Source organism: Magallana gigas, chromosome 4 (genome assembly GCF_963853765.1).
Source record: "Magallana gigas chromosome 4, xbMagGiga1.1, whole genome shotgun sequence".
Lineage (NCBI taxonomy): Eukaryota > Metazoa > Mollusca > Bivalvia > Ostreida > Ostreidae > Magallana > Magallana gigas.
Genome location: NC_088856.1, coordinates 3,233,505 through 3,252,391, shown reverse-complemented (window position 1 = coordinate 3,252,391; position 18,887 = coordinate 3,233,505). Strand labels below are relative to the sequence as shown.

Below are 18,887 nucleotides of genomic sequence, written 5' to 3'. Positions count from 1 at the left end.
ACATGGAGGTCAAATGTTATTAAAATGTTAAAATGTTAGAATCATTTGGTTATATGATATGTTTGACTGTGTCAAAATTTCATGATTTTTTTTTATTCATGTGCACTATCTTATAATCCCGACCGCTTTTTTATATGAATATTCAGTTCATTTTTACTATGCTACGTTTGTGACCATAGTTACATAAACACATGTTCCTGCAGTCTGTTTTTTTTTTTTACGCCGGCTTACTTCTTCTGTTAATTTATGTGTATTATATGTATATAATCTACAGTATGCAATATGTAAGATTGAGAATCTGATATAATATTAGTTGACATGCGACTTTTAATCCATAACAACTCAATGTAAAATAAAAATTCATATATATAAAAATTTATACGATTTTTATAACACCGTACATATGCATATATAATTTACGTGGTAAAAGACGGATGGACAAAATTGCGAAAATTGTAAGATTCAACAGTTAATTCAGAGATGGAACGCCCGAGTTATCTACACTTCATTTTATAAACCCAGACAGTTTTGAAAGTTATCTGCAATTCATTTTGTAAACCCAGACAGTTACAAAAAGTAGGTTACATGCTGTGAAGAGATATCAGACCGAGGGACTGTCCTCATTTGATCGTACCACTCCAGCCGCAAGAAGTATAAAATGGCTTTCAGCTACGTAAGTTCTAACACTGCTTTGGACATTCCATACACCACGTACCCAGATTTACTGAAAAGAAGAGCAGAAGAGAGTCATGATAAGGTTGTGTATATTTTCATTGACGATGACAACGCGAGATTTGAACTAACATATGGGGACCTCTACGACAAGGCAAACAAGTTTGCCAAAACACTGGTTCAGATGGGTGTTAAAAGAGGTGACATTATAGGTCTTAGTGGTAGAAATGTCCCTGAATGGCTTATTGCTCACTTTGGGGTGCAGATGGCGGGGGGATGTCCGCTATGTTTGCCCTATCAAGAGAGGGAAGATCAGATTACCAAATTGTTGAACAGTGTCGGGAGTGTAAAGATGCTAATCATGGATCCCGGTGTTGAGGGCCGAAATTGTCATATTTCCGAATATGTCGTTGATAAGGGAAATGGCAAAGTAGAATGCAAATCTATCCCTGCACTGGAAAACGTAATTCTGTTTTACCCAAATGAACGAATGTCATCATCGTACACAGTTGCAGAGTTATGCTCCCGCCATGTTGATTTGGAACTTCCAAGAATCGACCCAGAAGACGTAGCTCTTGTATCCTTGACCTCAGGTTCTTCCGGGTTCTCAAAAGCAATCCCCTCTTCACACCACGCACTGGTCGTGATAGCTTGGCACTGTTACTCACAATTTCTACACAGGGCGGATAAAGACATCTTCTACAACGACCGACCGTTCTCGTGGATTGCAGGCTACCCTGCTTGGGAAATGGCTGCTTGTGGAACACGAGTTACACTGACAAATGCACTACATTCGTCTTCCATGGTTAATGCCGTAAAAACTGCAACCAATTTTATAACAAAAGAAAAGGCGACTCAAGCATTTTTGGTTCCATCCATCCTTGAATTGGTAATGAGGAGGAAAATACCCCTGAAAATAAAGAGAGCCATTACTTCGGGTGTGGTGGCGCATACCTCACTCCTGGAATGTATTGATGAAATTTGCGACGAGTTGCAAGTTACATACGGAATGACAGAAATGGGGATCGTTTGTTCAAGAGTTTTCACCTCAGATGACAAATCCAGTGTACAAAATATGTTACTAGGAGTTCGTCCCTCTCCATGGGTTGAAGTTAAGATCACAGACGACCATGGGCATCTTCAACCTGTTGGACAGAGAGGAAACATTTTGATTCGAAGCAAAAAACGATTTACTGGTTATCTGAATCACGATCTTCCACCACCAACTGAGGATTTGTTATTAAAAAGCGGATGGTTTTATCCTAAAGATGGCGGTTACGTGACTGAAGATGGTCTTTTGTTTGTAGAAGGTCGGCTGCAAGAAATGATTCAAGTTTTTGGAATAAAAATTTACCCATTCGAGATCGAAAATGTTATCAAAGCAAAGAGTAATGTTATTGCTGCCACTGTATTGCCAATAAAAGATATGGAAACGGGAGATCATGTTCCAAGTGCCGCCATAATCTACCAACCACAGAATGAGGACTCCATGGAGAGTATGCAGGTCTACCTCCGAAAAGAATTCAATATAACGGAAGAAAACCAGTTACTTGAATGCCTTTACGTTCCGCAGGTTATCGTTGGGTTTAAAACATTTCCCGCTTTAGCAAATGGAAAGCTAGATCGTGAAGCCATTCGGAAAACTATGCAAAGGAAACTGACCAAAGAACAAATCGGTCGCCTTTCTTTCCAATAGCCATTTTGAAACGATGTTACGAATCTACAATGTATGATCATGATGATTTGTACAATAATAATTAAGGAAAATCTTCTAAAATCTAGTAATTGAATGTGACGAGTGAAATTTCAGATTCTAAAATCAACATTTTTGTGAGTGTTTAAGGCATGCTCTATTGTACGGAGATTTTGTAGAAGAGATAAAATGAGTTGCAAATCAATAATATTGTAATTATATGTAATTATATAATTTTTATTCATGCATGTTTTGAGATTTTGTAAAGGATATGACTCCGTGCAGATACATTTTTAACTTATTTGTCTCAATTACTGCGCTTACTTGAAGTAGGAAGTAGGATCGTAACATTTTCAAATACTAATTGTAAATGTCACGAAGTAATAAAAATATGACATATTTATTGAGGACATTTGGAGCAAATAAAAAAACATGTATAAACCTTCAATGTGTTTATTTGAAATTGTATCAAGTAATCATGTATCTACAGTTAAATTTTAGAGTTCATTTTATGGTGCCAGTTAAGGTTCTTTTTGTATATTGGTATAATCCTTTTGTGAATTATTATTAATGTTACAGTGAATGACTATATATATATATATATATATATATATATATATATATATATATATATATATATATATATATATATATATATATATATATATATATATATATATATATATACTTGGTATATAATTAAATATATGTTACAAAGTGAATAAATCTACAAGTGAAATATACTTTGGTTTTAAGTAAAAGATTCAGAAATGATTGATTTTATAATAAACCTTTTTAATGTATCTGTCCCGCAATAATGGCGCATGCATGCATATACGCTTCCGAGTGGATACAGCGTATGTAGGAACTCGACGGAAATGGTGAAAACTTATTGTGTTTACAAGTGCCGTAATGTCTTAAATGCTGACGCGAGATCGAGGGGGGGGGGGGGGTAAGTTTCTTTCGCTTTCCGAAAGACAAGAGAAAACGAAGGATGTGGGTCAAAGCCGTCAATAGAGATAAGTGGGAACCAGGCGACCACTCATGGATCTGTTCCGATCACTTTCTACAAAACGGTTGCCTTTCTTTACAATAGTTATTTTAAAACGATGCTACAAATCTGCAATGTATGATCAGGATGATTTGTACACTGATATATAAGGACAATCTTCCAAATTCTTGTAACTAAATATGATGAATCAAATTTGAAATTATAAAATCAACAATTTCATGAGTGTTTAAGGCATATATAGTGAGAAACTTTTGTTGAAGAGATAAAATGAAATGTATACTAGTATTTTTCTAGAATGTACGTCTGTATAATGATTTTGCACGCCGATTATCTAATTAGGTTTTTCGAAGAACTATGTATAGTGGTGTCGGAAGCAAATTGAATGGGGGAGGGGGGACCAGACTTATAAAAAATCTCGACAAGCAAAAAAATGTCTGATGTATGGGTCAATTTTGTATCCTACAAATAGATATTTTTATAATTGCATATAAGTTTTATTAATGCATGTTTCGAGATTTTCTAAAGAAGATGACTCCGTGCTGATACATTTTAACTGCTTTGTCTAACTTGCTGCGCTTACTTGAAGTATGATTTGTCTTAACACAATAATATAAATTTTTACTTATCTTAACACTTTTAAATACTAGTTGTAAGTATCATGAAGCAATTAAAATTTGACAAATGTAATTGAGGGCATTTGTAGCAAATTAAAACCATTATGTATATACATATAACATGTATATACAGTTAAATTATAGCGTACATTTAATTGTGCCAGTTTAGGTCCTTTTTGTATATAGGTAAAATCCTTTTTTGAATTCTAACTAAAATTCTAGTGTAAATTTTTTGCTGATATAGATATTTGATGTATATATAAAGTATAAATGGACTACAAGTGAAATATACTTTGATTTTAAGTAAAGATTCAGAAAATCTTATTCTGCAACGATTGATTTTATAATTTTATATATTTTATATATGCAGGTGTAATGACAAAAAGTGACCTGTGTAGAATATTGACCGGGGGTCATTTTTTCAACGTAGAAAAATAACCCACTTAATTGTAGAATACTTGGTTCATATAGTAGGAAGTATGACCTTAGGGTCATATCCCTCAGTGTGGGTCGTTGAAAAATGACCAATAAAATATTAATTATATGTTATAACATATTCTATGTTTACTTTTTTGTTACGTTCAATATTTGTTTCTTTGTGGTAAATAAAGGGATGGTGGTGGCGGTGGTGGTGGCGGTGGTGGTGGTGGTGAGGTATTATAATGTATGCTTGGTACTTATAGATTATAGGACTTTTTTTTCAATAAATCGTTTAATCCCTTGTTTGTGAAATATTACTTTAAATAAAAGGGGCATAACAAAGTTTTCAAGATTTTGTCTGCTACAAATCAGGAAAACGTTAAGATCCTCATTGCAACCAAATTAAAGTGAGTTTTTGTCATTCAGCTATCAGTACATTGGTCCTCATTTACTTCCTGATAAAAATTACCCTCATAACTGATATCAAGAACTATATAAAATACTTTCGTGTTAAAGGTGTATTTACTTGTGTAAGAACCTGTAAGACTCCAAAAGGATAATAATTGTACACATGACTATAAAGGAGTGAGCTGATAATCTCTTGCATAATTGAGCATAAACAGTTTAGTAATAAAGTATGATGTGAATTCTCAATTTATCTTACTATGAATGTGCAAAAGGAGCTAAAATTGTACGAGTTTACTAGTTTATTGTAAAATGACTGACAACTACACTCTCTGATATGTTTACTTCTGTAGATTTCTAAATTTACGCAAATGCCTAATTACGCAATCCCGCCGTTGTGTATTAAATCGCGAGAACAAAAGTCGCGAATGCTAATTTCTTATAGTTTTCGGCAATTTTCAGAAAATAATGGCGATATTTTAAAATCTGCGAGGGTTGTTTCTCGCGATTTTACATGTATAACGCAAATATTAATTACTCTCGTTAAATTAGGAATCTCAATAATCAGGCACGTAGCATCAAGAAGAGGAAAGGTGTAGGGCTGCCTTTTTCTCGCATTATTTTACAGGGGGGGGGGGGGGGAAGTAAAACTTTCTAAATTGCCCCAACCCTTCCAACGCATAAGGATTTTGAAGACTGGCGATAAAGGTTTTCCCTTTTTTAGGTCACCTGTGTCTTTCAGTTGAACTATTGCAATTGATCTTCGTCCGTCGTCGTGCGTCGTCAATCGTGCGTCGTGCGTTAAAAATTTTAACTTCCTAAAAAACATGGCCAATAGCTATCATTTTTAATGTGAGGCATCTCTATGGTAAAAGACATGAACATTTGGGAATTTATGGCTATACCATCCCCGGGGCGCAACAGGCGGAGCCTAATGTATGTCATGTATGTCAAAAAGCAAAATTTAAGGTTTCTCTACTCTCACACATGTGAGAAATAAACCTGATACATGGTTATGATATCCATGAAGCCCTCTACCTAAATTGTGAAATTCATGGCCCTGGTTCAGGGGTTCAGGCTATAGGGTGGGGACAATATGACCCAATAGTAAAAATGTATTAGATCCTTCCTTACTCCCATGTATATTTGTTAAAAACTGAAAGCATTGTAACCATATCCTTGAAAACTTCTACCTAAATCGTAAAATTCATGACCCCTGGGAAAGGGTTTTAGGCTCTAGGACGGGGCCAATATAATCATTAAATGAAAATGTATGAAATCTTTGAAAATCTTTACTCCCCCACATGTGCGAAAAAAAATCGAATCCTGGTTATACTGTATATAAGTTTTTTTCTGCTTCATGTTTCCAGAACATAGAACGGTATATGAAATTTACGCAAATCAAATTTTCTTTATTTTAAAGTCATGGTGAAAATGTAATTTTCGATTGTTTAAACCTGTAAAGTAAGAGGGGAAAAAGTATGTAGATTGTTACTCTTGATAATTTAATAATTCGGAAAATGAAACAATGCATTTACACGATTTTCTTGTGAAATAATTAATCAATTAATATTTTTTTCAGAGCCGCAAATAGCCATATATCAATAGCTCATGTACCGTTACATATACCATTAGCTCAGGTATAATTAGACATTGATTTACGCATGGAAAGTGACCGTTTTAATAATAAGGTTGTCAATGGAGTTATTAAATAAACAACTAGGTTACATACTTGTTATCTGGTGCTTTTCCTCTGTCCTGCACTTTATTCTCCACTGGTAAAAACCATGCATCCCATCGTAAGCTCCATCATTATTATCTTTTTTGCCTTTGTGGGCCCATAATGCAATATCAGGGCGGTCAAAGGTGTTAATACGTCTGGAAATACCAGCCCTCGTCTGAGGTCTGCATGCATCTCCTATGATGTCGCTTAAACCAAGAAGGACTCCTGTCCTGCGGGGTTCAAGCCTATTGTTGGATCGCCTTCCTGAACAAAGTTGATATATTTATAGTCTTTCTTCTGCCCTCTCTTCTTCCGGTCCTTCTCTATGATGTCGTCTAGCTTTTCGAGTACTTGGTAATGTCTCCATCTGTACCTGCCTTGTGTCAAAGAGACATTATATGATGATAATATGTGTTTCGCCCCTCTTTCCACATAGACTGCAGTTCATAATTTCTGTTAGGTCCTACTTGTGAAGGTTAGTTTACGATGGCAGCAGATCATATACTGATCTTAAAAGAAACTGGATACGGTGTGGTTCCATCCTACAGATCTCTCCCCAATTTAGCTTCCTCTCTGATGTCAGCTATCTCGTCTATGCACATCAGCTTCCTATGTCTGTTGCTCTTGCCTTTGGTAGCTTTTCGTCGATTTGCTAGATCTCTGTCTGTACCACCCCACGTTTCTCTATGCTTGTTGCCAAAGTGGTTATATAGTATTAATGTATTTAATGTTTTAAAAATCGTCTTTTTTACTGATTCTGATACTGATACTTTTTTACTGATACTGAAAAAAATGACTGCATATAAAGACAAAAAATAAAGCCATCTATCAAAATTTTAAATTTTATGTTTCCCAATATAGGGACTTAAACCTAGGGCGGAGCCAAAACACTCATATTTGTATTATTAATTAATTCTGCCCTGGAGTTTCAATCAAAGAAATGAGTAAAATCATATATTTTAAAAATGAGAAAGAAAGAAGCTTCTTCATAGTATAGTTATTTTCCTTTGCTTGTTTATATTAATTCATTAATAATGGAATATAATGTTATTAAGAAGTTGTATGATCAAAAGAGTTATGCAAGTACTTTATCATCAAAAACAAAAACAGTTTTTGAACCTTCTAAATAAAGAAATATACTTGTTAATATAAAAGTAATAATTGACTAACTAAAATCACTGATAAGCAGTACAGGTATAAATGTCAGATGGTGAATAAATGATTATTAAGGTTGCATATTCAAATGATGGAACAGGAAAAATGAGAAACACTTTATAGCTGATGAAGTTGGGATTTTAAATGCCCACAAGGAGAGTTTCTATCTGTCCCAGCGGATGGGGAATGTGATTAAGATAAAGCATGAATGCTAGACACCTTGTTTTAGTTTATCTTTGAAAACATATACACTAAAACCTATCTTGAAAGTTATCAAATATGGATAAATTATTTTCCATCAGAGATTTTGTAGCTTTTCAATATCAGGTCATAAACTTTATAATGATCTTTAAGTTTTTCGCTGAAATTGTATATTTCATAGTCCTTTTTGAATGATTTCATGCAGGGAGGTGGTCGTCATTAAACAATGTTATAATTTTTCTACTCTAGAATGAAACTATGAATACATACATGAGACTCTTCGACAAGTTTGTGTATGGGGCTATGGTACTCAGATGACCGTTAAGGCCTATTGTCCCTTTTTTTCTTCATGCTTGTCAAGTCTATCCCTTATAGTACAAGTATATAATGGCGGCGATGCAAAGTTAGATGTTAACGTCAGCTTTATTCGTTTAAAGCTGTTCGGTTCAATTTTATATCAAATTTTGTGTGCGCTTTTAAACGATGGCTACGATAAGTATGAGCATAATAATAGACATTGCAGTAGCTTTCCTGGTCAGTTAAGCCATATTTCAATGTAAAAAAGCAATGTACATTCCTTTTTTTATAATACTAATGACATAAAAAAGATATCGCGTTATTTCGCCTCATATTAAAATTCGCCCCTGAATCAAGGCGGGGATGATTGTCTTACTACTTTGACACCGCTTTTGATAGAGTCTGAATATGAGTAGTGTTTTGACAAATTAAAAATAAACCTGTATACATTTGTTCACTATTATTTCTGAAGTTTGTAATGTTAACAATCAATGCATAACATCCTGGTTGAATTAACCCAAACATTCGGTGGAAGAAACCAAACAACTCCCTTTCCTTAACTTTCCCATTATGCATTTTTGTGTATGTCCAAAAAGAAATTGTTTTCATTTGCTTTGAATTTTTTAAACTTTGAACATAGATCGATGCAGCTGGTATTAATATCCGAAGGTCTATAACTTACTAAGATAATTGGCTTATATAGAAAATTATTTGATACTGTAATTTCACACCTGTCTTCTGGATTTTTTTCCTTAAAAAAAAAGGTTTGTCTATGAAATCATCTACTATAATTTGAGGCCTATTCAGCAAAGCGAGCAGACGCGAGCAGTTGTGTCATTACTGTCATTTATAATACAAAAAAGGAGCGCAAGCGATCGCATCAAGAAGCATGTGCCGTATGATTATTTTTCTTGCATTATTTACATTTTTTAAAAAATGATGTCTTACAACTTTCTGTGATGACGTTTAATAGGTTACATTTGGTTTATCCTTCCGCGTGCTTCAAATAGTCAAGATGTCAAGATGAGGGCACACGAAAATACAAATATTATATAAAATGTACATAATCAAGCAAAAGAGTTACTTAAGGAAGGAGTCATTTCTGGTTTTCGACTTTTTAAACGTAAATTTGATTAACTGTCCATTAAATTACTATGAAAGGAAATTAACATAGTATGTTTTTCTTTCTTATCTAATATCACACAACTTGGCAAAGAAATAGTAATCAATGTTTAGAATCTAACAAGGACTATATTTTTGGCGGAATATTAGCATAGGAAAATATCACATGTGTTTGCAATTCATAATTGCCATAGTATCATGAGTCTATTGGCATTTTTCAAACAATAACATTCATTTTGGATTTTTTAACTAATGTGAGCTAATGATATGATACCTGGGTTTCAGAATTTGTTTTTGAAATAAAATTTGCCTATCAAATCACATTTTTATAAGCTTTTTAAAGCGCCAATTCTATACATTGATTTGTGTAAAAAAAAATCCCTAAAATCAGTTTTTCTCTCTGGTTAAGTGGTCAATATATTAGCTTTTCTGTCAATTTATATCTTTATATAAATTCTTCATAATAAGTAAAAAATCAGAAATATTTTAATATTGGAAGCATAAGAAAATAATCAAGATATCTTTTTAAAAAATTAAGAAAATTAGAGGAAATGCGGGGTAAGTTTCAATATTTATTCCAATTTAGAAGTATAAGCTGATAGACATTGTAATATTCTATCATTTCATTAAAGAATAGAATCTTCATATCTAAAACAGATGTCTACATAACTGCAAAGAACTAATTTATTTTTATCATCGTTTAAGTTGAGGAAAAAGGTAGTGATATTGACCTGACCTTTATGCAAAAACAAGGAGGTCAAATTTGATTAAAAAGTTTTAATCATTTGGTTATATGATATGTTTTACTGTGTCAAAATTTCATGAATTTTTTTTGTATAAGAAGTATGTTTGATAACGAGAAGACTCTTTAATGGATAATTTTAATTCATCAATCTGCAGATCCCTAGCTACAGCAGACAACGTTTGTTTACGTTTTAAAGCAGTGTAGTAATACACAATGTAAGACAAAAAATATCACAATGCTGTCTCACGCTAGACAAACCTATCCCACTGCGGTGATAATGCAAGAAAAAAAAATCTCATCATCAGATGGAAACCTTTAGATTCCAAAAGAAGCTGATACAAAGAAATAACGAGAAAAGATCTCGTGAAAAAAAGAAAATATCTCATAATTACTAGAAAGAGATCTCGTACGTTATTACGAGTTAATTAGCTCGTAAAAATCTCGTAATTACGAGGAAATAGAAATAGAGAAAAGTTAGATAACTCGAAGTCTTCTCTCATAATTCAGAGTTATTTAACTTTTCTCTATCTCTATTTTATTACTAGAAAAAATCTCGTAATTACGAGAAAAGATCTCGTAAATACGATATTTTTTCTCGTTATAACAAGAAAATTAACTCGTAATAACAAGATCTCTTCCTTGTAATTATAAGATATTTTCTCGATATAACGAGATTTTTTCTCGTTATTACGAAATAATTAGCTTGTAAAAACGAGCTAGTTAGCTCGTGAGAACGAGATCTTTTCTCGTTAAAACGAGATAATAAACTCGTATATAACTTTCGTAATTACTAGATATTTTCTCGCTATAACGAGATTTTTTTCTCGTAATAGTGGGATCTTTTCTCTTAATTATGAGATAATTAACTTGTAATGACGAAATCTTTTCTCGTAATAACGAACGAGATCTTTTCTCATTCTAATGAGATAATTAACATGTAATAACGAGATAATTACTCGTAATAACGAGATTTTTTCTCGTTATAACGATAAAGTTAATGTAGGAGTTATAGATTTATTAATCATGACATTAGTAAATCTATAAATAAAACTAATAAACTTATTGATAATAAAATTAATATAGTGATGTATTAGTTATTGTACAAATAAACTTAAAACGTAAGACTTAAGTATCTAATAAAATCTTTTATAAACTAAAAAATCTGGTCATGGTCAGTTGAATAGAACAGGCAGCTATCTTGACCATGATATAAATTGCCTTAAGGTTGTAATTAAGGTTCTGGCCAAATATATAATGTATGTAGGTATTTAATTGGTTTTTAGTTTTGTCTTCTTTGATTTTATTGGTTGTTGAGATTTCCCTCCATATTCTTGCAGATGTTTTGTGATATTTCTTTGTCACATCAAAGAGAGTGGAGGTTTTTTGTAATCTGAAAGCTGACTTTTGAAATGTAACAAACTCTACCTCTTGGTAAGTTAATATTACTAATTCTAATAATTTTGATTAATAGTTCAACATTTCATTAACAACATCACATTATCAACATCACATTAATAGTGAATTCTATAATTTTGCCAAATTAAAACAATAGATCATGCACAGTAAGAGTGAATGAGTTTGTGAGATATCAACTATTAGATAGAAAAGAATAACATGAACTGTGTTTTATGATTTAAAATGATATAGTGATGTCTTTATCTGTTTATAGATATAAATGAATATCATTGTAAACCTATGTTTTAGATACATGAATTTATACATAAAGTAATTCATTTAAGTATTATGGGTTAATGTAAAGAATTGTTCCCCTTTAGCGCAACTAGCTCCTATTGTAATATATTTATATTGTTGCTATTCATTGTAGGGCTATTCATTTTTTACTATCTATACCAATAAATACTGGAGATGCCTAGATCACAAACAGGCGTTTATTTGATTTCTTCAACAAACAACAAATACCCCTGTTACATTAACACTTTGATTATGTAGTAAATTATATAAAATATATTGTTCATTGTATATAATGCCAAGCTTTTTTACCCTTAACTTTAATTTCATGGATGGGCAAAATTGCGAAAATTGTAAGATTCAACAGCTAATTCAGAGTTGGAACGCCCGAGTATCTACACTTGATTTTATAAGCTCAGGCAGTTTTCAAAGGTTACAAACAGTAGGTTACGTGCTTAAAGGTTACGAAAAGTAGGCTACGCGCTGCAAAGAAATATCAGACAGATGGAGTGTCCTGATTGATTTTACAACTCAGCCGCGAGAAGTATAAAATGGCTTTCAGCTACGTAAGTTCTAACACTGCATTGGATATTCCATACATAGAAGAGCAGAAGAGAGTCATGATAAGGTTGTGTATATTTTCATTGACGATGACAACGCGAGATTTGAACTAACATATGGGGACCTCTACGACATGGCAAACAAGTTTGCCAAAACACTGGTTCAGATGGGTGTTAAAAGAGGTGACATTATTGGTCTTACTGGTAGAAATGTCCCTGAATGGCTTATTGCTAACTTTGGGGTGCAGATGGCGGGGGGATGTCCGCTATGTTTGCCCTATCAAGAGAGGGAAGATCAGATTACCAAGTTGTTGAACAGTGTCGAGAGTGTAAAGATGCTAATCATGGATCCCGGTGTTGAGGGCCGAAATTGTCATATTTCCGAATATGTCGTTGATAAGGGAAATGGCAAAGTAGAATGCAAATCTATCCCTGCACTGGAAAACGTAATTCTGTTTTACCCAAATGAACGTATGTCATCAGCGTACACAGTTGCAGAGTTATGCTCCCGCCATCTTGATTTGGAACTTCCAAGAATCGACCCAGAAGACGTAGGTTTTGTATCCTTGAGCTCAGGTTCTTCCGGTCTCCCAAAAGCAATCCCATCTTCTCATCATGCACTTGTGGTAATAGCTTGGCACTGTTACTCATTACTTCTACGTCAGCCAGGTGAAGATATTCTCTACAACGACCGACCGTTCTCGTGGGTTGCAGGCTATCCTGCATGGGAAATGGCTGCTTGTGGAACGCGAGTAACATTGACAAATACATTACATTCGTCTTCCATAGTTGATGCCGTAAAAACTGCAACCAATCTTATTACAAAAGAAAAGGCGATTAAAGCATTTTTGGTTCCATCCATGCTTGAATTGGCAATGAAAAGGAAAATACACCTGAAAATAAAGAAAGCCGTTACTTCGGGTGTGGTCGTGCATGCCTCACTCCTGGAATGTATTGATAAAATTTGCGACGAATTGCAAGTTTTATACGGAATGACAGAAATGGGGTACCTTGGTTCAAGAGTTTTCACCTCAGATGACAAAGCCAGAGTACAAGATATGTTACTAGGCGTTCGTCCGTGTCCATGGGTTGAAGTAAAGATCACAGACGACCATGGGCATCTTCAACCTGTTGGACAGAGAGGGAACATTTTGATTCGAAGCAAAACACGATTTACTGGTTATCTGAATCATGATCTTCCACCACAAACTGAGGATTTGTTATTGAAAAGCGGATGGTTTTATCCTAAAGATGGCGGTTACGTGTCAGAAAATGGTCTTTTGTTTGTAGAAGGGCGGCTGCAAGAAATGATTCAAGTTTTTGGAAGAAAAATGTACCCATTCGAGATCGAAAATGTTATCAACGCAAAGAGTAATGTTATTGCTGCCATTGTATTGCCAATAAAAGATATGGAAACGGGAGATCATGTTCCAAGTGCCGCCATAATCTACCAACCACAGAATGAGGACTCCATGGAGAGTATGCAGGACTACCTCCGAAAAGAATTCAATATAACTGAAGAAAACCAGTTACTTGAATGCCTTTACGTTCCGCAGGTTATCGTTGGGTTTAAAACATTTCCCGCTTTAGCAAATGGAAAGCTAGATCATGAAGCCATTCGGAAAACTATGCAAAGGAAACTGACCAAAGAACAAATCTGTCGCCTTTCTTTCCAATAGCCATTTTGAAACGATGTTACGAATCTACAATGTATGATCATGATGATTTGTACAATAATAATTAAGGAAACTCTTCTAAAAACTAGTAATTGAATGTAAAGAGTGAAATTTCAGATTCTAAAATCAACATTTTTGTGAGTGTTTAAGGCATGCTATATTGTTAGGAAATTTTGTAGAAGAGATAGAATGAGTTGCAAATCAATATTATCATTGTATGTAATTATATAATTTTTATTCATGCCTGTTTTGAGATTTTGTAAGGGATATGACTCCGTGCAGATACATTTTTAACTTATTTGTCTCAATTACTGCGCTTACTTGAAGTAGGAAGTAGGATCGTAACATTTTCAAATACTAATTGTAAATGTCACGAAGCAATAAAGATATGACATATGGACATTTGGAGCAAATAAAAAAACATGTATAAACCTTCAATGTGTTTATTTGAAATTGTAGCATGTAATCATGTATATACAGTTTAATTATAGAGTTCATTTTATGGTGCCAGTTATATTTCTTTTTGTATATAGATATAATCCTTTTTTGAATAATTATTAATATTACAGTGTATGACTATTTGCTGATATATAGATATTTGATGTATAATTGAATATAAGTTACAAAGTGAATAAATCTACAAGTGAAAGTTACTTTGATTTTAAGTAAAGATTCAGAAATGATTGATTTTATAATTGTTAAATTTATTGTATCACAAGTGAATTCACGTGATACCGAAGTGACGCCATTCCTTTCCGCTGTTTGATAACTAGGGCAGACAGCAGATCGAGAGGAAGGTAATATTAATTTTTGTCCCCCGCCGCAACGCGGTGCGGGGACATAGAAATGCCGGGCGTCCGTCCGTGCGTCCGTGCGTCTGTGCGTCCGTGTGTCCGTGCGTCCGTGTGTCCGTCCGTCACACTTTTTTGTAAGCGCTCTCATACCTACAAATTTTGACCGATTTTCATTAAATTTATACTAAATGTTTATACCACTAATACTTTGGTCAAGTTCGAAAATCAGCATTGGTCGATACTTTTTGTTGGAGTTATAGGACTTTGATCACAATAATGACTCTGTTTTATCCAAAAATTGACCTTGTAAGCGCTCTCATGCCTACAAATTTTGACAGATTTTCATTAAATTTATACCAAATGTTTATACTACTATTACCTTGGTCAAGTTCGAAAATCATCATTGGTCGATACTTTTTGTTGGAGTTATGGGACTTTGACCACAATAACGACTCCGTTTTATAAAGAAATTGACCTTGTAAGCGCTCTCATGCCTACAAATTTTGACTGATTTTCATTAAATTTATACCAAATATTTATACTACTATTACCTTGGTCAAGTTTGAAAATCATCATTGGTTGATACTTTTTGTTGGAGTTATGGAACTTTGTGACGGATTTATCACACTTTTTTGTAAGCGCTCTCATGCCTACAAATTTTGACGGATTTTCATTAAATTTATACCAAATGTTTATACCACTATTATCTTGGTCAAGTTCTTTTAGATTGTAGTATTTTGGATATATTTGCGACAGGAAAAATAGAAAAAAAAATGGGTGGTGGGGGTAAAAAAATGTTCCTCCCAACCTCCCCACACATTTAATTCTGGAACAGCCCTGAATGTTTGAAAATATTCCAATATACAATTCTATTCTTGTTTACATTTTATGCCGTTGGAGGCTTGATTAAAATTTATGGTTTCAAGATTGTTGGATATCTTGAGAGAGCATTTAAGTTATTGTCACTGTTGGATGTCGCAGATTTGAACTGGATTAAATTTGATGAAAATATTGCAGGGGCCATTACATGATATGAGACATGCCATAAAGTGGCGTTTTGTGTGAATTGGATAATTGCAGTGAAAAGGGGGAAGACGTTTGATGACATGACTGCTGATGCTCGAGAAGTTGGAAAATAAGGATGTTTCGAAGGTGAAGGAGAGGGATAAAGATTTCGCTGCTCAGCAGGACCCTAGTGAACCTCTGATATTAACAAGATATCTGTGAGCCAATGCTCACTAGTGATACCCCCGCTCTGATGTGAATATGCAAAATAAGCAAAGTCGACATTTAACAGAAAGCTGGCATCCGATTGGTACAGAAATATATCCCACAATATGGCATGCCAAAACAAATAGTGTGTTAAAATGTCAAGCATCTGCGATTAATAGCTGCTGAGAAATCTTTGACGGAAATTTGTTTGAAAATTTTGGCTAAAATAAACAAAGTACTCATTTAACAGGAAGATGACGTCTGATTGGTACAAAAATATATCCCACGATATGGCATGCCTAAACAAACACTGTGTAAAAATTTCAAGCATCTCCGATAAATAGCTGCTGAGAAATCTTTGAGGAAAATTTGTTTGAAAATTTTGGCAAAAAAACCCAACAAAGTCATTATTTAACAGGAAGTTGACGTCCGATTAATACAAAAATATATCCCACAATATGGCATGCCAAAACAAATAGTGTGTTAAAATTTCAAGCATCTGCGATAAATAGCTGCTGAGAATTCTTTGAGGAAAATTTGTTTGAAAATTTTGGCTAAAAATAAACAAAGTCGTCATTTAACAGGAAGTTGACACCCGATTGGTACAGAAATATATCCCACAATATGGCATGCCTATACAAATATTGTGTAAAAATTTCAAGCATCTGCGATAAATAGTTGCTGAGAAATCTTTGACGGAAATTTGTTTGAAAATTTTGGTTAAAAAATAAGCAAAGACTCATTTAACAGGAAGTTGACGTCCGATTGATACAAAAATATATCCCACAATATGGCATGCCTAAACAAATAGTGTGTTGAAATTTCAAGCATCTGCGATAAATAGTTGTTGAGAATTCTTTGACGGAAATTAGTTTGAAAATGTTGGCAAAAAAAAAACAAGATCGTCATTTAACAGGAAGTTGACGTCTGATTGGTACAAAAATACATCCCACAATATGGAATGCCAAAACAAATAGTGTTTTAAAATTTCAAGCATCTGCGATAAATAGCTGCTGAGAAATCTTTGACGAAAATTTGTTTGAAAATTTTGGCTAAAAATAAACAAAGTCGTCATTTAACAGGAAGTTGACACCCGATTGGTACAAAAATATATCCCACGATATGGCATGCCAAAACAAATAGTGTGTAAAAATTTCAAGCATCTGCAATAAATAGCTGCTGAGAAATCTTTGAGGAAAATTTGTTTGAAAATTTTGGCTAAATATAAACAAAGTCGTCATTTAACAAGAAGTTGACACCCGATTGGTACAAAAATATATCCCACGATATGGCATGCCTATAAAAATATTGTGTAAAAATTTCAAGCATCTGCGATAAATAGTTGCTGAGAAATCTTTGACGAAAATTTGTTTGAAAATTTTGGTTAACAAATAAGCAAAGTCGTCATTTAACAGGAAGTTGACGTCCGATTGATACAAAAATATATCCCATAATATGGCATGCCTAAACAAATAGTGTGTTGAAATTTCAAGCATCTGCGATAAATAGTTGCTGAGAATTCTTTGAGGAAAATTTGTTTGAAAATTTTGGCAAAAAATAAACAAAGTCGTCATTTAACAGGAAGTTGACGTCTGATTGGTACAAAAATATATCCCACGATATGGCATGCCTTCACAAACACTGTGTAAAAATTTCAAGCATCTGCGATAAATAGTTGCTGAGATAAATGCGACAGAAATTTTTGTTACGGACGGACAGACAGACAGACAGACAGACACACAAGGGTAAAACAGTATACCCCCTCTCCTTCGGAGCGGGGGTATAATAACTCTTGATGAATTAGCTCGCTTAAGTAGAAAGTTGGGGGATAAAGATATGGAAGTGTATGAGGAATTGTATAGGCAGTGTGGTCGTCTGCAAATGAAAGTGAATATTGCAAATTTATGTCTTACAGTCCTAGGGGCAGGGAGCTGATCTTGTGTCAAAAGCAGTTAATAAATGTATTAAAGGACAAAACTTGGGGTCTAAAGAAATATAGCGCACTTAATATACGATTTGGCCTCAAATATAGCCTTTTGCAAACATCGGACATTTTCAGTATTATACAATATTTAGTTTAAATATAACCAAAGAAACGCAAATTACACAATCACCATGCTCTAAGAGTCTTATTAATAATTATCTTACACGACATCATTAAAATATTCAGGTTTTGATAGGGATATATAGGAAAGTAGTTAGTATACGATAAAAAATTGGATATTTGACTATTTGAACCACTCTAAACCAAAGACATCCGATTAAAATTATGTTCTACAGGTATTGTAGTACACGTTTACATTGAACTAGTTTTGGTTTAACGTGGTCCTCGTTCTGAAAATTAGGCAAATATTTCAATTAGTGTCCTTTCTATTACAATCATGTATATAGCCATATAAATTGAAAATGCAGCTGCTGAAGATGTTAGATGCGTGGCCTAGTGGTAACAGGGAGGTCTTTTTGATTTTGTGTCGCTGGATCGAATCCACTTAGTAGTTATTTTTTTTCATTTAAATTGAAACTTGAACAGATTAGAGAAGTTAAGTTACATGTATCTATTCTTCTGGTGTTTTTTAAATAATCTTGTTTAATTCAGACTGAGTATGAGCACACCCAATATATATAGATCTCTTCATTAGTACTATACACGTACTCTATTTACACTAGTATTTACATGTAGATCCATTGCATTTTGCTTGAACTTATCACGGTTCAGAATATCAACTACTGTTATAATCAGAGTTTCCCGAATTTATGACATCAGTTGTTACAGACACCATTATAAAATCAATACAGTGTATCCAGGTTTTAAAAATTGCAACAGCTAGGTACCTGAAGCTATTTTTAGTAACAGGTACTTTCCGTCCACACACAGGTATAGGAATAATGGGAAAAGG

General features: G+C 33.8%; 2 protein-coding genes across 2 annotated transcripts; both read left to right on the top strand.

The window, feature by feature from the left end:
* The first annotated feature begins 658 nt into the window (after positions 1 to 658).
* LOC136274706 (uncharacterized) lies at positions 659 to 2,368 on the top strand. The gene has a single exon (XM_066082193.1). The coding sequence runs from the start codon at positions 659 to 661 to the stop codon at positions 2,366 to 2,368; it is 1,710 nt and encodes a 569-aa protein (XP_065938265.1).
* A 9,991-nt stretch (positions 2,369 to 12,359) lies between these two features.
* On the top strand, positions 12,360 to 14,368 carry LOC136275001 (uncharacterized). The gene has a single exon (XM_066083233.1). The coding sequence runs from the start codon at positions 12,443 to 12,445 to the stop codon at positions 13,985 to 13,987; it is 1,545 nt and encodes a 514-aa protein (XP_065939305.1). The 5' UTR covers positions 12,360 to 12,442; the 3' UTR covers positions 13,988 to 14,368.
* Positions 14,369 to 18,887: the final 4,519 nt, after the last annotated feature.

Coding starts and splice junctions, on each gene's coding strand:
- LOC136274706 (XM_066082193.1), top strand. CDS start 659: ATGGCTTTCAGCTACGTAAGTTCTAACACTGCTTTGGACATTCCATAC.
- LOC136275001 (XM_066083233.1), top strand. CDS start 12,443: ATGGCAAACAAGTTTGCCAAAACACTGGTTCAGATGGGTGTTAAAAGA.